Source organism: Mytilus californianus, unplaced genomic scaffold (genome assembly GCF_021869535.1).
Source record: "Mytilus californianus isolate M0D057914Y unplaced genomic scaffold, xbMytCali1.0.p SCAF_1, whole genome shotgun sequence".
Classification (NCBI taxonomy): domain Eukaryota; kingdom Metazoa; phylum Mollusca; class Bivalvia; order Mytilida; family Mytilidae; genus Mytilus; species Mytilus californianus.
This window is the reverse complement of record NW_026262581.1, coordinates 106,007,693-106,030,934: the sequence shown is the minus strand read 5'-3', so window position 1 is coordinate 106,030,934 and position 23,242 is coordinate 106,007,693. Positions and strand designations below refer to the sequence as shown.

The following is a 23,242-nucleotide window of genomic DNA, read 5'->3' as shown; positions in this document are numbered from 1 at the left end:
AAGTTGTGTAATCAACAATGGCAATCTATCAATTTTTTTCAATCTTGAGAGAGGTTGTAGACAAGGGGACACGCTCTCCCCTTATTTGTTTGTTATTGGTGTAGAGTTATTATCTTTGAAACTTAAGTCAAACCCCAAAATTCATGGCATCCTCATCAATGAAAAACAAACACTATTAAGTCAGTATGCAGATGATACTTTTCTAACTTTAGATGGTAGTGAGACATCACTACAAGAAAGCCTCAATTGTTTTGATTCTTTTTATATGTTATCTGGATTAAAAATGAACAAATCAAAGACAAGAGCTGTCTGGATTGGTAACAAAAAATATTCTGATCAAATATTGTGTCCTAATTACAATCTTATGTGGTCACACACAAACTTTAAACTTTTAGGAATAGATTTTTCGCTTGATTTAAAATGTATTCTTGATATTAATTTTAGAAAAAAGATCAAAGAGGTTTCAGCTATACTAAAAAGCTGGCAACATAGAAAATTAACATTACTAGGTAAAATTACTGTAATTAAGACTCTGGCATTACCGAGACTGATTCATTTGTTGACTGCCCTGCCGAATTTACCTCACTCACAATTAAATGAGCTGAGTGCTATGTTTTTTAATTTCATTTGGAATGGTAAGACTGATAGAGTCAAGCGTAGTACTCTTATTGCAGATTTTTTACAGGGAGGATTAAATATGGTGCACTTGCAGTCTTTCTGTACATATCTTAAATTATCTTGGGTAAAGAGATTTTTATCAAATCCAGATGGTACTTGGCAGAATTTATTACTAGCAGAACTAAAACAGTTAGGTGGTGACAGAGTCTTTACATTACAAAAGGATAAGATTAAAGAAGTTTCTAATTGCTTAAAAAATCCATTTTGGAAAGACATATTTGATTGTCTACACATGGCAAAGCCCTATACAAAGTTATGTGTTCCAGAAACTTTGTCATTGGATATTCTAAACTTTATACCAATATCTGAATATCCTGTTTATATGAAATGGAAGTTATATGGTATACAGTTTATAAGGGACATTGTAGATAGTCAAAGTAAATCACTATTAACATTTCAACAAGTAAGACAAAAACTTATTTGGAAATTTTTTTGAAATACTATAGTTTATTATCTAACATTCCAAAATATATCAAAAAATACATCAAAGATTATTGTGATTTGAACTTAGAAAATTTTGTTCCTTTTGATGCATTTTCTAAAAGGATCTTGGAAAATAAGAAGTTAAAATTTGTATACAGAGATCTTGTAGATAAAATATGCATACTCCCATATGAGAAATTTTTGAAATGGGAGGATGTCACAAATTCTGAAATCTCAGAATGGTCGAAGTATTTTTCTCTTTTGAAAAGATGTTGTAGTAATACATATTTAAAGAATTTTCAATATAAAATATTACATAGAATTATACCTACTAATACATTTTTATATAGAATTAAGCGAAAGGAAACAAGTCTATGTACCTTCTGTAATGAGGAAGAGGAAACAATAGAACATTTATTTTATGATTGTAATGTTACATACAATTTTTGGTTGTTATTTTTACAGAAAATCAAATTATTTGATGAGCAATTCAGCATCAGTAAGATGGAAATTTTACTGGGATTTATTACTAAGAGTTTGTTTATAAATTTGTTAATTATTATAGCTAAAAACTACATCTTTAGATGTAAGTTAAGAAATATAGCTCCTAGTTTTGTAGGACTTAAATCCAGAATAAAACAATACCAATCAAATGAATTTTATATTGCAAACAAAAATAATAGAGCAGCATCGTATGAAAGATTCTGGTCCCCACTACATACAATTTTTTCATGATTTATTATCGTTTATACTTTAAATTATACTATAGTGAGCAGTTGATATTTGATTTTTACTTTATATATAGACATACATGCATACTAATAGTAAGATCGCAATGACTGTGTGTAAGTAGTGAGAGAAAGTGTGAGTGTGAGCAGCTATATTTATTTATTTATTTATTTTTTCTTTAATAACTTTATTCTTGAATTATGATAATGAATATAAATTAAAAAAAATGGATAGTCTTGTATATAACTTTCAATGTTTGCCCTAAAAACCATAGTCAGGTGGTGATTGTAGGGGTATTGTAAAATCCTGACTATTGAAAACAAATAAAAGATAAAAAAAAACAATCAACACGAACAGCAAGTTTTATTCTTTAAAACATTGAGAAAGCTTTTAATGCTCAAAATATTTACATAATTCTGTTTGCCAACCCACTCCGAAAAAGGAAACATAAACTAGCAATGTGACATTTAATTTCAGACATAATTCTGTGGATATAATTTCGAGAAATCGCAAAGTCTGTATATTGCTCGCATTGTTATTTATAGATCTTTTTAACAAATCTTAATGGTTATATTACTTGAGGCATAACGTAACATGTATCATTTTTCTATATTTATAAGCAGTTTAACGGTTTCTAAATAGTGATTATACATATACATTGACATCATGTTTGAGGTCGTCTGTGTGATCTCTTCTATTCATCATCGTTTGCATTTCTCATGACGAACGACAGTGATAACAACTCTTTTCCTTGGATTATTTAGTTTCATGAAATATATAAATATAGTCCATGCCTATTTAAATAAAACTCAATACACTGTCAACAATGTTTCTATTTATATACATTAAATAACTAATTACGACAATATTAAAGACAATCTATCTGACGATTTTTGCATGAAATTAACGACAAATTTCGTTACATTTTAAGAAATAAATTAGGCTATGGTAAATTTTCATTGCAATTAAAATTTCGAAAAAATCATAAAACAGAACAATTAAAAAGGTATTTTACTTCCTGGAATGATAACCACTTTTAGAAAATAGAAATGCATCGAGTGTTACATAGCAACTTCAAATACATAAATTACCGACACATTTCTTATTCATAAATGCAATTTACAATTCAATAGAATATGACAGAATTTGTGATTGAAGTTAACAATTTAAAAAGGGAAAACGATACCATTCTTGAACAAGCAATTCAGGATGTATTAAAGAAGAGATTAAATGTAGACATATCTGTGGATGCCGTGGATATAGAAGATTGTGGGGATACAAAGTCTGCAATAATTTATTTACAATCAATAGACGAGGTAAAGGTAGTCACCGATAATATTAATAACAATGGATTCAAGTTCACACAGATAGCGTACCCTTACAGAAAAATATCTGCTAAAAGGGTAGAAAGTAAAAGACTTTTAAAATTTTATGAAGTAGATCAATATCTTGGCGACGAAACGAGACAAAGAGAATTTAAAGAAGGAGGTGGCAATATCGAAAACTTTCTGAGAACAGGACAGAAAAGGTGTCTTGCGAGTTATGCATGCGGTATTGTAAACAACAGGGAAAAGGGAACGGTATATATCGGTGTTAATGACAAAGGTAAAAGTAAACTTCTTTGAATTTTTCAAGCATGGTAGTAAAGACATATATGTAATTTCGGTATCTGGTATAATAAAAGACGATCAATATTTAAGTAAAATTGGACTATATGATTATTTTGTGGCTGAGATTAATGTGTTAAAGTAATCTCAGGTTGTTGCTAATTTTTGCGTCATTTGGTCTCTGGTAGAAAGTTGTCTCATTGGTAATCATGCCATATCTTCTTATTTCTTCTATTGATCTATAACACATGTGTATTAAAGATATTGATTTGATATAAAGCAGAAATCTATGATTTTTTAAAAATAGGATGATACATATAAGTGATTGATGTTACTAATAAAAATGAAAAGGATAACTCCTCTTCCTAACACAAATCGTTTGCGCAAAGGGAATTAACTGTTATTGTTCTTAATTGTATATCAGGTACTTCTTGTTTGTATGATCATTCAATTTTCTCCATGCTTCACATTTGAGTTGTAACGGATATTTCACAGTACATTTTACTTGCTCTTAAATGTTATATATTGTAAAAAAATATTTAGTTTATCTTCCAGTTTTTATGATAACTTTGATCGCGCAAATACAACACAAACTACAGCCATAAAGGGATCGAGGGATTTTTATCGGATTTAAAAAAAAAATCTCATCGGTCGGACCTGTTTTTGTCTTGCATGTGACGAAAGTCGCAGAATGCGAGACAAATTGATCACAATCCGGCGGCGGCAGCGTAAACTATTTGTATAAAGCTTTATATTTCAGGATGCTTCCTACCTTGTATGTATATCCCTTGTATAACGATGTTTCCGTCTACCATATTTCCATTGTCCTTGACCTTATTTTCATGGTTCAGCGACTGCTTGATAATTTTTTCTATTTCGTGTCACATGAAATACTTACTTACTATGAGTAATAGGGTTACTATATTTGATATGTGGGATCTTCGCAAGGTCTACATGTCTGTCCCACGGGTATCACCTGACATCGACCTCATTTCGTGAATCAGTGATCAAGGTAAAGTTTTCGTGGTCACGTCCGTATCTCAGATACAAAAACAACTATATTTGGTGTATGGAAGGATTTGAAAGTGTACATGTCTGACTGGAAAGTTTCATTTGACCCTGAACTCATTTTCGTAGTACATTGATCAACGTTAAGTTTTGTTGGTTTGGTCTGTTTCTCAAATGATATTAACAAAAGGCTCACTATATTTGGTGTATGGTATGGTTGTAAGGTGTACATGACCTGACCTTGACCTCGTTTCCATTAATAATGTTAAATATATATGATGCTTGTTGTAAAACTCTCATATAATAGATTTTCAGTACAAGTTCAATCACAATATGTAAAGCAGGCGACACATTTCAGCGTGTGCACTCTTGTCTTTATGCGAACAAAACTTACATTATTTGTTTTGACATAGAGTTGCTTGAATGGTTCATAAAAGATTAGTTTGTGAAAGGCAATATTTGAAAATTATAATTTTCTGACGTACATATGTAAACTAATTATATACACTACGACTGTTCTTTACTATTACATAAATGACGTTTTTTTACAAAAATATCCATATATGTAACTTATTAACCGTTTATGGGTTCTCCTTGCGCAAATTGCCCTCCTAAATGACGCTTTGTCAATGACCTGTTATGCGACCAAATGCAGATTAGGTTAAGGATCAGGACTCTGAGCTGGCTTATTATCTCCTGTTATTTTCCCCTATCGGTAGTTCTTATCTCTAATTCAAGCAATTGTAGTTCACCGTATGGCCTTCGACAATGAGCAAAACATAGTTATGTAGTCAGCTATAAAATGCCCCAACATGAACAAATGAGAACTATATCGAACCGATTGGGTTAAAAGTGAATTGCAATCAGGATTTTTAGACTTGTTTGGATCTTGCAACACCTGCTTTTGTAGTTTAAAATCTTTTTAAAAAATTTGTGAAATAGGTTCTATGTATAAGATGATATGAGAAGACTGGTCTTTAAACCGCAAAGGATTTTGTATTTGACTGGTTAAAGGTGAAGTATATTGCCTCCATAAATAAATTAAGACCTCGTAGACATTAAAAAAGGTAACAACGGAATGTGTCACGTGCCATTCTAATAAATACAAACAGGTCTAAAACGCCTGTGATGGTCAATGTTCAAATAGATAGCTGTAAAAGAGGGACGAAAGATACCAGAGGGACAGTCAAACTCATAGATCGAAAACAAACTGACAACTTTGAGTTGCTATTAATAATAATTTGGAATGATAAAAGGTGTTTCCAAACATAATATGTAATTACTCATCCTCTTCGTTCCAAATTGGACATAAGGCCAAAATAAAAAAAAAATGTGTACATAAATGTAAATATGTTTCTCGTAAAAATATATTTGATATAAGACGGTATTTCTCAACGTGTCTTCTATTATCATGTTGTAAGTAGAACAAAACATTGAACAAATTAAGTATTGTAATTCTGGAGAGTTCTTACGTCTTTAAACAGGAAGAATTCCAGGCGTGATAAACTAACTTATTCAGTTAAAACGGTTCTTTCTTCTGATGGTCCGCAGATTTTAAGGATGTTCGCTTCTCTTGTTTTTGACTTTTTCGTCAGACAGTCAGAATCCTCTCGTTTTATCCAAGTAGTGCAAATTCAAATTTTGCCTGCTAACTACTATTTTTCTTTTCATGATTTTATTACATATAGGTTAAAAAGCCATGTTTGAAAATCTTTTTTTTTCATAGTTTTTGAAAGAAAAAAGGTGCCAATGTTAATTGTATGCAAAATCTGGAGAGAATTATTTCCCGCCAATTTTTCAATTGATTATATCTCAAAAGCAAGGACAAGGACCTTTTTTCTGCTTCTTAAGTTCCGTTATGTATAGACTATCAATTTATAACAGTCGTTTAAAAAGTTTGTTATTTTGAAACAGAGGAGCGAACATGCTTAAATACTTACTCTCCTCTATTTATGACTTTGATGACGGTTCTGCATGAAATCTGTTTGATATGTTGGTTTTGATACTTTTTTTCTTACACTTTGAGTCGTATCAGTTATTTTTATGCTACTTTTTTGTTTTGTTATTTATCATAGGACTAGTTGTAGGAGTGCAATGGAATCATGACAGGAGAGATCGTATAAAAAGGAGAATTGCGGAGATAATGATGTCTGATTTACAACCTCCGCTCACTACAATGCATTACAGTGTAATGTTTACACCTATACGCAGCAAAGACGGAAAATATCTAGGTAAAATATAAATATAAATATTTTATTATACACAGTGTACAGTTTTGGGGAATTATTTGACATAGCTTCTTTAAACAGTTGTTCCGAAGAGAAGTTCAAATGTAAGCCATGAGTGCAACAGATTGGCAAATTTCAAGAATGGCCATTCTTTTCCTTAATAACTTCTACTTTAAAGAATACTAAATACTTAAAATAAAAAATAAGACTTGAACAAAAATATATAATGTTGTACAGGTACAGAAATAGTTTTTTCTGCTGCTTATATGCACAAACTATTTAAAGAATCGTCTCTGGATCACATTTTGAAAAATGCTATCATGCAAACCATTTGTCTCTATTAACAGGACAGTCGATTGATAACACTGAAAACATTGTGTTACTATATACAATAAAACAGAGAAAAGGAGATATTGGGTATACAGGAAAATGGCCATTGTTATATTATAGTTCGTTTCTGTGTGTGTTACATTTTAATGTTGTGTTTTTGTTGTGTCTTTGTTCTCCTCTTATATTTGATGCGTTTCCCTAAGTTTTAGTTTGTTACCCGGATTTGTTTTATCTCTATCGACTTATGAGTTTCGAACTGCGGTATACTACTGTTGCCTTTTTTTATACATCAATAAGACAGCAAACGAACAACATATTACTTTAAAGAATATATCAGGAGGGCAACATACGATCTTCAAAAATAAACAAGTGCCTAAACATTATTTCAAGCCCTGAATCTTCTCGTGTCAAAAAATGTTGTAAATAGATTTCAAAGAGTCTATAAAAGATCTACCATCACCACCACAACATTGAAAGAATGATAATCTAATTTCAAATTTTGGTTAACATTTTGCCACCATTTTTTTTATATATACTGCCAATGACAATTTGGACATACACAATAAAATGTGCTTAATATTATGATTTAGTAGAACGGATAAAACAGATGGACGTAACAAATTGAAAACAATTCTGACTAAAGCATAGGAAAATGTAAACTTCCACCGAATATCGGTATGTGAACAGTTTTCTGTTACAGCAGGATAATCTTTAACAGTAAATTGGAAACTTCCAAATGGCCATTAGGATATCTTACAGTTTCTGACTATGGTTTAAAAAGAAGACTATTGAGAAAATATTCCATTAATGTAACTGTTAAACAACTTAATATTACAGACATAGACAAAACTCATTAACCTTTAATTGGGTTCTTTTTACAGAAGATGTCTTTGTATTAGAGATCACATTTTACACTGTGGATAAATTTGATAAACTATACAGAGCAAACAGAGAAGTGTATCAAAAAGCCGATGCCGTGCTGTTTGGACCACTCGGGCAATCAGCGATACAAGAATGGGAAGCTCAGGTTTATATTTTTTAACTAAATGGGCAGTTATTGTAAATGTATGATATTAATACAATTGCAAATTATTAAAAAAATAATAGTTGTATTAAATGAAATTCATTTGTGCTTAAATGTTTAAAATTGTATAATCAGACCTCTTCATATATAATCATGCTGTAATCGGTATCCTAGTAATAAAAAATAAAATAACAAAATACCAAACTCCAAGGAAAATTCAAAACGTAAAGTATCTTATCAAATGGCAAAAGCAAAAGCTCAAACACAACAAACGAATGGAAAACAACTGTCATATTCCTGACTTGGTACAGGCATTTCCTTATGTAGAAAATAGGATAATGTGTTAATGTCCAAATATACTTTTTTTTTTGCAAGAGTATGACTCTTAAAATTAAAACTTAAGGCAATTGCTGAAACGTTGTGCTTGGTAATTTTATTCTCCTTAAAAGGGAATCAAGTGAATGTTCCACGAGATATACCGTAAAGTTCTTTCTTTTTCTAAGTTTAAAACAACGATAAAGTAGATACTATATGTAATTATGTTGTTAACTATTTATACATTCTTGTGCAGTAATTGATGATTTTTGTGCTACTCAGTCGGTAACTAACGATGGGGAAAATATAGTAGGGAAAAAACGCTTTAATTCATTTTGAATGAGCAACATTTGGTATTACTATAACTACTCCTTAATGTCTAATTGTAACGTCAATATGAACTTGCATTGGACAGGTTTGCAGTCTCGTTGACTAAATTTTTTGATTCGAGTGTCACTGATGCGTTTTTTGTAGAGGAAACGCGCGCATGGCGTACACAATTTTAATCCTAGTATCTATGATGAGTTTATTTTCCACCATTTTATTTTATTGAATTTGCTTTTGTATCAGAGTTTTCCCTTATTATGACTACAATATTATTGTGGTTCGTTCTTTTGCACTAACTATAACAATTTTCACGTTATTCATATTTCATCAAGCATTTTGTTCTCTGACAATTTCATATCTTAAATAAACTTAACTTCATTTCTCATGTTTCTTATCAGTAAATATTGTGCCCCATTTTTATCTAGCCTCGACGAAATTGCGATTAGGTCATTTTTAAGGGGAACCAATGACTTTAAGTGAATGTTATTTGGCATGTATATGTATATGTATTTGCAAATGTCATTTCAATGGAGATTTTATGACCACACCCCATAAGGTCAAATTATGAGGAATAACTAATGATAAATCAATGATATGTTTATGTAAATATGCAGTAATAATTCTACGTTTGCATTATGATTTCAAAAAATTATATTCAGGCTAGGCACATATTTGTGTCAAATTCATTTGGTAAATTGATAAATACTAGTTCGTGGGCCATATCATTCAATATGAACTTTTTCTATCGCCTACGACAATCAAGTCAGCAAATCTTTTTCAGCGAAACGTTGGTTATATTGTAGGACAATATAAGCAAATACAAATGTTCTCGTTCTCGTTCATGTGCTTCAATTTATTTAACCTATACAGATATTTCCTATATAGGACAATGTAAAACTATCAGTGTGCAAGTGGCAACTCTGATTTAAGTAGGTGCTCTTGAATGAATGAATGAATGAATGAATGAATGCATCAATGCATGAATGAATGTTTTAATTTATTAATGAATGCATTAATGAATGAATGTTTATGCATCAATGCATGAATGAATGATTGAATGCATTGATTGAGTTGGTGAATGAATGCATGAATGAATGAATGACTGATGTATAAAATAGATGAATTTATGAAATAATAATGAACATATCATATATTAGAGAGAACATTACAATATCAGAATGACAAACAAGGAATAACTAAAAAAGAAGACAACAAAACCAGTAAATCAATTAATTTTAAAACATGATAAAAATTGTTTACCATGGTGTGCGACAACACATCTGTGTTGAAATAAAAAAAAAACAATGATTTCTTTCTATCGATTTTGATCAAACCAAATGTGTTACTGCTTGAATGATAATTTCATTGCATAAGACCCAAAATTAGTTTTTAAAAGTATACAAATGGTCTTCTAGACTAGAATATTTTTTTGATAAAAGAATTTTTTCATTCCATGGTTCGTGATTTGTTGCATTTCGGCTTCTATAGATGTAGATTTAAAATATTCGAAATAAGCAAGCATGCACGTTTTGAGAATTATTTTCTAATGTCCTTATCTGCCTGTATTAGCATATCTATCTCTCTCTCTCTTTAAATGCATGTCACTATGCATGTCAAACTTAGAGTGATTATCCCATTCCTTATTTTTATGTTTATGGCAGCCTACTTCATTTTTACATTGATGATAAATATATTTAAGGATATACATATGGCATTATGTCTGTGTTTCTGAAATAAAAAGTTATGATTAATTTTAATACATTTGAAAATAGTGAAAAGATCGTAAAACAATATATACGATGCTAGGACATTCATAAAAATAGTAAACAATGCGTTATATGTGAATTCAGAATGCAGCCATAAGAGCAAAAAACGGCAGATGAAAATTAGAATCAACAAGACAATTGTATTGACAATAAAAAGAAGTATATGAAAACAGGAATCTAAACAAATACAGTAAAGGGCTGCACAACCAGTCAACAAAATCCGGAGTGATACATACAATGAATTTTCTGGAAGATGAGCATGTCCTGCTTTGGAAGTGTCGTCTATCATATTAAACAGAGATTTGTCATTTTGGGGGCCTTTTACATCTTATTGTGCGGTATGGGTTTTGCTCATTGTTGAAGTCCGTACGATGGCCTATAGTTGTTACCTTCTATGTCATTTGCTCTCTGGTTGGGAGCTTTCTCATTGGTCATCATACCACACGTTCTTATTCTTATATATTCTGATAAACTTACCTGACACGTAAATCTGATTTCTTAACTTAAAAAAAAACAAAACAGTCCGAAGTCTATCCAATATCATGTCCTACATTCCTTTCATTTATCTAAAACAAATGATTGATTCTTTTTTATGCACTGCGTCTATGAATAACATTGTTAGTAATTACTGAGAATCTTATTTATATGTAAGTTTTACACTCATGGTCAATTGTTTCCATGGAAATATTTAAACTGTTAAAATCGTCGTGCATATGTGCCATGGATGGATACCCCATATCCATTCTTTTCTATTATACAGCTTCATACAGTGTCATTATGTTTCCTGTGCAAAATGTGTATTGAAAATGTTTGAATTGATTTGAAAATAAATATGAAAAAGTATCACAAATTAAGTTTTGTTCTTTACTACAGTGCTACAGAGACAGTCAGATTGATGTGATAACGTAGATAGGATGAACGAGGTCGAAATTCACTTTTGATGTACGTTTTCGTTAAATCAAAATATTTCTCCCATGGTTTTTCTGTGTCATTATGTTGATGTCTCATTAGCCTATATAACACATCTTCTTTTATTCATTGGTTTACTCTTGGCTTTGAAATTAATACTAACTCTCAAATACAACCTACCTTCTTTACATTGACTATATTTGTAAGATTTGAAAACTCTAAATATTTGAAGATGACAAATGATGCCCCTAAAGTAACTTGAAACGACGAAGACCACAACTCTACATTATAATTCATATGTTGTCATCTGTAATAATGAAAGGAAATATATTCAAATCAGTTTTGTGTATAAAGCATGTATTTTCATTCTGCTCATATATTAATAAGCGATGAAAACGGAGAGCAGTCATTTTTTTCTTTCAACAGTTTTATGAAAAACGGTTTAAAAATGTCTGTAAAACATAATATAAATTCCCTTTTTAGAGTCATAATCGCTTACGAAAGTTATACATTGATGGTAAACTGGACGTAATTAAAATATTTTACTTTAATGTGAATATCTACATTAATTTAAGTTGTGAATTTTTTTTAGACTCGAACGTACTACCCTTTGATTACTATTCAAAATGTCAGATCGCGTCAACATATATAATAGTATTAATAAGTGGTATATAAATGTACCACCTAGGCAAGGAATCAGAGCTTTGCACGAGGAAGATTTATTCCTTAATTCAAAATAATTTCCAATTTTTTTTTAACTGCAAATTGTATAACACAATATAAGTATTTCATGCCAGTACCGAAGTACTGGCTGTTGGGCTAATGATACCCTCGGGGACTTACAGTCCATCAGCAGAGTTATCGACCCTATGGTAGTAGCAACATGTATTCCAAAGCTTTCTTTGTAACCATCAACGCCTATCAAGGAAATAATGATAGAAAATACATATCATATGCAGGTGCTGCTGGGAAGTTTAAAATTTGCAAGCTGAAATCATTTCTTTTGTCGAACAGTTTAGTTCTCAACCGACCATAATTCTCAATTTTACCAATTGTAAGTCAAGATATAATACAGACTTGTCAAATTGATTTGAAATACATGCTTCGTCTTCGAGGATCAGACAGCACTTCGTTGTATTTCCTCTTTTCTGGTAATTATTACATCAACCAATAAAATTTCTGCCTTCAAATTTTTGAAGGTGTGGATCATGAGCACAAGACCAGAGGATTCCGAATAGTCTGAATACAGAAAACAAAACGGATCGTCGTCAGATCCTTGTTAGCGAAGCGTGGGCACAGGATTTTTATTTCAATCAGATTATGGTAGGGATGAATAATGTACATGAGTATACAAATATGCATTTACAATTTTAAGCTGCCACAATGATCTTGTCTGTTCCAAAATGTAGGGATCAAATTTGCACATATAACGCGTAAATGACGTAAAAAATCAGTGTATTCTCAAAGAGTTTTTTTCTAGGAAATGAGATGATATGAATTTAGTGAATTTGTTATTCCCATTGTTCGACATTCGATTTGGGGAAGTACTGTCGAAAGCGATGTCTTTATTAACAGAAAACAAATCTCATCAGAAATCTAATTTGATGTTATTTACGCAAGGGTTTTGTTTCCATTTTGTATGTTTAGATCTAGTAATTTTCTATTTTACGATCATACAATAATATCAACGAAAGAAAATACTTTTCTGCAGTCGATCCTTGGTTAAACTGTGTGTAATAAATAAGAATGGTATAAAAAAAGAATGTTTAGTTTCATTTTACAGCCAAAATTATATATTGTTCCTTTAATTGTTTTGTAGATTAGACATAAACAAATAAAAGAAGCAAGAAATATTGAACTTCAAGAAAAAATTGAAAAATATGAAATTGATAAAGTTGAAAAGGAACGAGTAATCGGTATGTTCAAGCAATTGAACGAAGAAGAAAAACAATTAAGAGAACAGAAAGAATTGTCATTCAAACGAAAAAAAGAAGAGTTTGACAAAGAAGTTTCTAAACTTAAAGAGATACTTGAGGAAAAAGAAAGATCATTCAGACGTAAAAATGACCAATTGATGGCTGAATCAGAGGAAAAGGAAAAGGAATTAAAAGATATATACAACCAAATGAGCGAAGAAGAAAAAAGGATAAGGAAGAGGGAACTGTCATTCAAACACAAAAAAGAAGAATTTGACATAGAAGTTTCTAGATTAAAACAGATACAAGAAGATAAAGAAAGATCATTCAAACGTAAAAATGACCAACTAATTGCTGAAAGAGAGAAGGAAAGGAAATTAAAAGATATATACAACCAAATGAGGGAAGAAGAAAAAATACTTGGAGAAGAGAAGGAAATGTCATTTAAACGAAAAAAAGAAGAGTTTGAGATAGAAGTATCTAGATTAAAACAGATTCATGAGGAAAATGAAAAATCCTTCAGACGTAACACTGACCAACTGATTGCTGAAAGAGAGGAGAAGGAAAGGAAGTTACAAGATGAGTACAACAAAATAAATGAAGAGGAAATAATACTTAGAGAAGAGATGGAACTGTCGTTCAAAAAAAAAAAAGAATTGTTTGACGAAGAAGTTTCTAGATTAAAACAGATACACGAGGCTAAAGAAAGATCATTCAGACGTAACACTGACCAACTGATTGCTGAAAGAGAAGAGACAGGAAAGAAAATTGTTGACGAGAAACGTTTAAGAGAAGAAAAAGAAAAAGAAAATTATTTATTGCAACGTGAGAAATCAGCACTTGTAAAAGAAAATAAGACGTTAATACAAAAATCCAAAGTATGTGTAATTATGTGATAGACGGATCAATGTTCTTGATGGTACTTTATATGATAATATGACAACCTTAATAGAATACAACTCGAGGGAAAATTGAGAATAAGAGTTTATCCCTACTGACCGTAGAACAGGTAGCAGGAGAGAGTCTTTTCAACTATTCTGAATGCTTTGATATCCACGTACGTCCTGTGAACATGACTGCAAATGCACACACGAGAAACCGTATAATAATTCGAGGATTAGGTAGGTAACCTGTTTTAAAACTCCTACCCAATACACCTTAGTTTCAAACAATAACCAAGATGGTCGTCTTATTCTAAAAGTAAACTCACATTTCAGATCTTATCGATGTTGCCGTTGGTTTATTGTTCTTGAACTGAAAATGCAAGGAAAATTTGCCACTAGACGGAATAAGCAATTTAGAACCAATCGTTAGACGTACCATAGGTTGAATGCAAAGGAAATGCTGGTATGATAAGATCATTTTTTAACCCCGTGAATTAGAAAATCAAAAATTCTTATAAATATATAAGATAACATTTTTCAGATGTTTACTAGACCTCGGTCTGTCAGATATCAATTATTTTTTTCATATATGAATGAATGAATGAATGAATGAATGAATGAATGAATATTTTTTTCTCATAAAACAAATGTTACATAGAACATATACATATCAACAATATACAAATTTGTAGTGCATGTGTGAATTACATATATAATAAACATTTAACGGTTCTAACCAGCTGGAGGAAGACCTTCTCTTAGACGTTCTTAATAAATTTACAGTTTTTCTAATATGAATACATTGTTTGAAGAACATAGATGTTTAAACTTATACATGATAACATTTTCATGACAAAAAGGGGGAAGCAGTTTTTTTCTACCATTATTTAAGTAGCTACATGACATAATATAGTGGTATTCGTCACCGATTTCCATCGAGTCATAGAGAGGACACACTCTTTCGCTTCTTGGCAAATTGCGTCATCTCGCGGACTCGAATGGCAATCGGTGACTACCACATCTAAATTTACAAAGGATGTACATATAATATGGTTAATAGAAATAAAATATCAGTTTGCTTCTGCCAAATATTTTACATACCACAATCATCTAAAATATAAATGTTAACCATTTAAATTCATAACCCTAATCTGTGAAGTAAACATTTAACAATTTATACAATAATGAGGAAAATTTTGTTTCATTTCCTCTAACCAGTCTACACCGAAATTTTATCATACGTATATTTATTTGTAGTGATATAGTAAATTTTCCTAGCTCACCATACACAATATAGTTGGGTGTTGATTGCTTCAAATGCAATATGATTTTACAAAATCGCAACTGTATTCTTTCAAGAACATCTAAATTTTCAAAAACCCAAATTTCTGATCCATATAATATAACATGTTCTACTAATTTTTGAAACAAATCAATTTGACATTCAAAATAAAAGTTATTTCTTCTACATTTCTTCAATAATCCATAAATAAAAGAGGGACGAAAGATACCAGAGGGACAGTCAAACTCATAGATCGAAAACAAACTTACAACGCCATGGCCAAAAATAAAAAAAACAAACAGACAAATAATAGTACAGATGACACAACAAAGAAAACTAAAGACTAAGCAACACGAACCCCACCAAAAACTGGGGGTGATATCAGGTGCTCCGGAAGGGTAAGCAGATCCTGCTCCACATGTGGCACCCGTCGTGTTGCTTATGTTATTACAAATCCGGTAAATAGTCTAATTCGGTAGGTCACATTCGTGAAAAGGGAAGGGTATTGTAGTTACAACATAAGGAACATATCCGATATCATCTGTGAAACGGTTATTCCATAACGGTCAACCAACTCGTGATGGCGTCCGTAAAATTTACGAAGGGATTATTTCAACTTCACCATTTGGAACTCTTGGCTTAATAGCTTCCTTGTGAGCAGCAATCCTCTATCAAGGAAATCATTAGTTGCATGCTCTTTGAGATACGTTGTGGACAGGAATGATCTACTTTTACAAAAGAATATACCAAGATATTTATAATCTATAACTATTTCTAGTTCTCTATTATTCAAATAAAATTAAGTATTTTTTGACATCCTGCCTTTTGAAAAAATCTAAACTTTAGTTTTTTCCACATTTACTATAAGTTTCCACATTAAACATTATTGTGAAAAATAATCAAGCATAATTTGTAAATCTTCAACAGATTCTGCTAATAAAATGGTCTCATCTGGATGTAGAGGCAAAAATATATTTAAAAATACTGTAAGTTCATTTTCAGTATCTTTGCTGATAGAATCTACACCTTTAATACCTCGTGTTTCTAGATATGATTGCAAATCATTTAGATGCAGTGAAAATAGTACAGGCAGTAAATTTTCTCTCTGTCTTACTCCAATTTCAGAGAAAAAGATTTCTGAAATGTCATTGTTATGTTTAATACAAGATTTTACATGTTCATACATATTTTGTATAATTCTTAAAAAAATGACAGTAATATTTGTTTGAACAACTTTTAAAAATAATGAATGCTAGTGAACAAAGTCATATGCTTTTTCGAAATCGACAAAAGCACAATATTACTTTTTCTTTCTGAGAAAGAGTATTTCAAATAATGCATACAATGCAAATATGTGATCATTTGTTGAGTAACCATGTCGAAAACTAGCTTGCTTTTCATGCAATAACTTATATTCTTCAATAAAAACATTTATTCTATCATTCAAAATGGATGTAAAAACTTTTCCTAAACAAGATAAAAATGTAATAGAAAAATATGAAGATGTGATTGATTGCCACTGAGACAACTCTCCACAAGAGACCAAATGACACAGAAATTAACAACTATAGGTCATCGTTTGGCCTTCAACAATGAGCAAAACCCATACCGCATAGTCAGCTATAAAAGGCCCCCATATGACAAATGTAAAACAATTCAAACGAGAAAAACTAACGGCCTAATTTATGTACAAAATAATGAACGAAAGACATATCAAATGATACACAACAACAAACGACAAACACTAAATTACAGGCTCCTGTCTTGGGACAGGCACATACAGAATGTGACGGGGTTAAACATGTTAGCGGACGCCAAACCCTCCCTTAACATTGGACAGTGGTGTAACAGTACAACATATGAACAAACTATAAAAATCTGTTGAAAAGGGCTTAACTCATCAGATCGATACCAAGCAAAAACAAGTAACAAAAACACAGAGTGGACGTTGCAGGTTGCACTTTGTAAATACAGCTGTTTCTCAAACCACGCCTCTTTTGGGGAGATATATAATATTCATAGATAACTTGAGATTTGTTTACGTACTGGTTCCCGGATATGATAACTTGGGACTGTTACCAGTATAAAAACATATTGTTGCGGTGAAAATTGAATTCTGAAATAGGCACAAAGTGGAGGTAGGAATAGTACAGAATTTTAGTGTAAGTTTAAACTCTAACAAGTTCAGGGCATATAAATGTTGAAAATATGCCGCACAGCCCTATGTTTTGACCTTTGAATAAAATAGTATCCAAATCAGCTTTCCATTCTAGGATATATTTTTTTACGAAACTTCATAGTAAATTTGGCACAGTTTTAGCCGCAAAGGGAGTTCCTATGGGAAATTGCACTGTCTATATTTACAGAAATGCAACCTGCAGGGTACTTATACATCCCCACAACAAAAAGACATTAAGTACAGATCTGAGAGTACTCGCAGTTACTGACAGCTAGTTCAAAGCCAATAAAAACTAATAAAACAAATCATCCATCTAAGACTAAAATATCAATCAGTACACATCCAACATCCAATGGATTTAGTGTAAAGACGTCATTAACAGTCAGAGAAAAACATGACCTTGTGCAATGCCAAGATACAATTATCGACAGATTGTAGAGCCATGAATATGCATATGTATATAGAAATAATATTTAGTTTGATTTTAATTTACTGATAACACAACCAATATTAATACCAATAAAAACAATATTCAAAGATTTAATTATAGTGTTGAATTGGTAACCTTTTAGAACAAGTTTATTCAAAGGATCGATAAGTTTACCCGGATCGTATAAATTTCCGTGCTCGGTAAACAACATCTCCGTAAAAATTAGGACGTGCCATCCCGTTAAAAATAAGTTTTCTACAGGTACAACCAAACTTCCAAACCAAATCTTTATATCTATTGAAGAATTTAGTAAAGGTTTTATATATTGACAATAATGTGTAAACAAAACAAACAGACACAATAGGTAAAAATGTCACAAATAGGGGTACAACAGCAACACGAACCCAACCAAAAACTGGGGGTGATATCAGGTGCTCCGGAAGGATAAGCAGATCCTGCTCCACATGTGGCACCCGTCGTGTTGCTCATGTTATTTCAAAGTCGGTAAATAGTCTAATTCGGTAGGTCACATTCGTGAAAAGGGAACGGGATTGTAGTTACGACATAAGGAACATATCCGATATCATCTGTGAAACGGATATTCCATAACGGTCAACCAACTCGTGATGGCGTTCGTAAAATTTACGAAGTGATGATTTCAACTGCACCATTTGGAACTCTTGGTTTAAAAATGAAAAGATCACAATTGGGAAGCTGAAATCATCTCTTTTGTCGTAAAGTTTTGTTTTCAACCGACCCTCATAGTCAACGTCACAACAGACAGGAATATCACCGTCCAAAAAAGGAAAATTAACAATAGGGAACGAAAAATTGTCCCTTTTGCCGTAAATTTTATTGTAGAGTTTCCCGTGTAAAACATATCTAAATCTAGGAAAGGACAATTATTACCGTTTACATTTGATTTTTTTAAAGTAAGTTCCTTTGGGTAAATATCGGCAGTATATTTAGAAAATGTTTACTACGGTCAGCTGATCCTCCATGATTCACCCATTTATGACCTGGTCGAGAATGTCCATTCTAGGGTCTTCTGCGAGGATATTTAGGTCGGGCCCCTTGCTGTTTATACGTCTGTTGTGTTGATCGTTTTCTATTTGTCGGGTGCGCGTCTTTGTCGTCTGGGATTAAATACTCTGTACCATCTATAAAAATTTTGTCTCATTTAAGGTACCCCTTTTTCTTTTGTTGATTTGCCAATTTGAAGTAATACTTTGCGCCTGACATTTCTTTCTTTCTGATATTGTTCACTTATACCGTACCTTGTTCCTTTAAACTCTTTGGCTGATTTTCTTATTATTTCGCGATCTCTAAAGGTTTAAATCTTCAAACAATCGGTCTCATATTTTTGTCGGATTTACCGAAGCGGTTAGCACGTCGGAATTCAACTGGGTTTTCTATTCTTAAGCAGGCTTTCATAAAGTGTATGAGTATTTGTTCCATTTCCTCACTTTCTTAGTCGGGGTTTGTTTGTGGTATTCCAGAAAATACAAGATTTTCCCGCATGGATCGGGTTTGTAAATCAACGGTACGTTCTTTACGATCCTCTAGATCCGTGCAGAAATTTGTTATATTGGAACTTACATCTGTATAGCATTGTTTGATTTCTTCGATATCACTCTTAACTGTATCTTGTTCTTGTTTACTGGTTTCATATTTTGTATTTAAAAATTTTAAACTCTTTTCGATTTTGACGACTCTTTTTGTAACATTGCCAAAGTTTGACACCAATGTATTCATTGTTGAATGAAACTTGCCAATTTTATCGGAGAGCGAATCGAAGACGCTCAATGTTTGGAACATTTTGTCGACTTTCTGCACTAGGCTATCAATTTTTTTTTGTCTGACGCTTGATTCATCGTAAACTGCACTATTGGTTGTATATTCGGATGTGTCAGTCCTTGTAGGGTACACGGATACAGAGGAGTCTCAATTTGGAATATAGGGGTTCATTTTTACCGCTTTAACATTGGTATTATTCACTACGCCATTATCACAGGTGTCATTGTTGACATTTTTGTTACCTTTATCAACAGTGTGAGTAGTGTTCTGTTTTATTTTGCTAGGTTTCTCACCGCTTGAATTTTGTCCATTTGAATTCTTCCTTTTACTTCCATTTTCCACTTTTATTTTGGAATTCATAAGTTACAATGTCCAAAATGCATAGTCATTTAACAAATATTTTGCAAGTAGTATCCAAAATCACATTATGGTGATCAAAAAAAAATTTCAGAACTAAAAAAAAAACCAAACAATTAAGGGCTTCAAACTTATTCAGTTCAATACAAAATTGCAAAGCCGGCAAAACAGTACGGTTTGAGAATTTGTCATTAATATTTAGAAATGATACAAAATTCTAATTTCTTGGACGAGATAAAAGATCTTATCCTACCACCTGATTTTCAAATCAAACGGAATAATTTGATTATAACTTAAATAATTAGTTGATTTCTATTTTCAATAAGTGAATAAGTCATTTACAGCAAAAGGCGACACTTTTTTAACAAATAATTTTTCTTTTTTTTTCTTTCTAAAAATAAGCGCGCCATTATCCTTTTTATAAGAAAACGTATTACTAGTCAATCATTTCACGAAATGAATTGAATCATTTTTTTTAATATTTGCAAGCTATATATATTTTAAGAAAATCTTCCAACCAAAGCTGTCAAATACTAAAAGAACATAATACAAATTTAATTACTTCACCCAAAAACATCTGTTAAACAAGACAGTAGGGACGAATAGTTTTTTACAGCACATAATAAATATTCCTAAACTACTCTGGTATGATGATTTTGTCGAGTTGTGGTTCGACATCACTACTCTGTCCCAAAAAAATGGCGAAAAAAACCCCCAAATGAGTCTTTGATAAAAAGACATTCTTTTAAATAAGCTATATAATGTATAAAGATGACAATTTACAGAATTTTACCATGATGATAAATTGAAATGTTATAATGTTTTAAGTGGCTCATGGTATTGATCTAGGTATTTTATATACTCTGAGTTTATTCTTATCGTATATCTATGTTTCCTGACAATAAGAAATGTGGCACGTCATTGGTAAGATAATGGACACAGTATTCTAGGCATGATTTAAAAAGGAGAGCGAGCAAATCTAAACGACAGCTTATTAACCTTACACCAATTGAAATATATTTCAACTTCATCATGATCTCTTTTCTGAACCTGACAGTTTCGAAAGGACAGGAATGGATTTATAGCATACAATGCAGTGACAACACATTTTTGTTGATATTATTTTGAATTTACTTGCATTTATGAACTTCTACAGAATTATTTAGAGATTTAGACAATCATGCATGTTGGTTTTCCCGTTTGAATGGTTTTACACTAGTAAATTTTTGGGGCCCTTTATAGCTTACTGTTCGGTGTGAGCCAAGGCTCCGTGTTGAAGACCGTACTGTGACCTATAATGGTTTACTTTTATTAATTTTTGACTTGGATGGAGAGTTGTCTCATTGGCACTCATACCACATCTTCTTATATCTATAGAGATTCCTTACCCGAATTTGGATACCCTATAAGTCATTTTTTCAGCTCTTCAACGTTTGTTTTTGGTTTTGGATTTTCAAATACTTTGGATTCGAATATGACTGAAGAAACATATATTGTCGAAATGCGCATTTGGTGTAGTAAAATTGTTACCGTTCATGTTTTTTTTAAAATCTCAGCAGAATACAGGAACATTTGTGATTAGAAGCATTGCTTGCATCATTCTTGCCAGTTAAAACAGTACATAGAGACTACCTTACATAATTTATAAAGGTCAGTTGTGTCGCTGGGTAAAAGACTAATTAAGTGATAGGAAACAATGAGTTAATATTAATATCAAAACGTCATGAGAGTGATGAGAGATTCAGGCCGATGTTTCCTTCAGGATCAATTCGTGGTACTCTCTTTCTTCTTAATCTTTATAAAATATATTTCGACTGAAATTCAATTAAACATAAAACTGTATGCAGGTGTTACAGGTTTGGATATTATAGAGCACAGTCCAGGAAATTAAGCATTAAAGCTTAATGAAGATTGAAGGAAAATTTAACTATTGGTCTAAGCAGTGATTTGTTAATTTCAAAGCTTATGAAATTGAGAGTATGGCTGTTTCCCGTAAAATTAACAAACAATTTCATCCACAGCTATATATATATACCATCTTTTCCGCAAGTTTATTGTTTTCTGTTAAGTATTAAATTTATTATTAAGATCCATTTATTACATCGGTGATCCGTTTATTTGGCAATCGCCAATGGCAGTCAGCAGGGTTTAAGAACATTTGTTGTTCGACCTGTTAGTCAAATGCGTTTTGTTCAAATATACTTTTTCACTTTTTTGGTCTTTTGGAAAATATTGTTTGTGCTGTATTTAGACCCCTCTAACAAGAAATTTGTTTTGCATGCATACGTATAAAAATTGCGGTTTTTATCCAACGCAATCATAGGTTTGAACGTTGTTTTCAATTTAGACTTGTTTATATTTTTTCGTTTGGGCTTGTATTATATTTGCCTTCGGGTTTATATGATCCGTTCATCCTATTTTGACTCCTCAAAATTCAAGAGTCTCTCCTAAATAGAGATAAATTGTATGGCTTTTCAAATACCGTTTCGATTCCTAACATCACTGAAGAGACATTATTTGTCGAAATCCGGATATGGTGTACAAAAACCTTTGCACCTTTTGTTTGCGGTATACCATCTTTTCCGCAAGTTTATTGTTTTCTGTTTAGTATTAAATTTATGATTAAGATCCATTTATTACATCGGTGACCCGTTTATTTGACAATCGCCAATGGCAGTCAGCAGGGTTTAAGAACATTAGTTGTTCGACCTGTTAGTCAAATGCGTTTTGTTCAAATATACTTTTTCACTTTTTTGGTCTTTTGGAAAATGTTGTTTGTGCTGTATTTAGACCCCTCTAACAAGAAATTTGTTTTGCATGCACACGTATAAAAATTGCGGTTTTTATCCAACGCAATCATAGGTTTGAACGTTGTTTTCAATTTAGACTTGTTTATATATATATATATATATATATATAAATATATAACTCTCCTTTAAATTCTGTAAATGAACACAGCCATCGTGGAGTAATATCGTCAACCGATTGCAACCAGCATAAACATGATAGCTAATAGAACCAATATCCGATTAAACATACTTAGAAATAAAAGT

The 23,242-nt window shown here is 31.7% G+C and overlaps 1 protein-coding gene across 3 annotated transcripts in view; it reads left to right on the top strand.

Annotated features, from left to right (window-relative positions):
• Positions 1-18,092, top strand: part of LOC127729143 (trichohyalin-like) — a 119,825-nt gene extending 101,733 nt beyond the window's left edge. Inside the window, exons 1-4 of one of the 3 annotated variants that reach the window (XM_052236813.1) lie at positions 2,857-3,435; positions 6,521-6,676; positions 7,885-8,030; positions 13,164-18,092. In XM_052236813.1, the coding sequence (XP_052092773.1) occupies positions 2,967-3,435; positions 6,521-6,676; positions 7,885-8,030; positions 13,164-14,156 (1,764 nt within the window). In that variant the 5' untranslated portion in view covers positions 2,857-2,966 and the 3' untranslated portion in view covers positions 14,157-18,092. Of the gene's footprint in view, positions 1-2,856; positions 3,436-6,520; positions 6,677-7,884; positions 8,031-13,163 lie in introns of those variants that run through there. The other 2 variants (XM_052236821.1, XM_052236803.1) reach the window with 2 other exon arrangements.
• Positions 18,093-23,242: the final 5,150 nt, after the last annotated feature.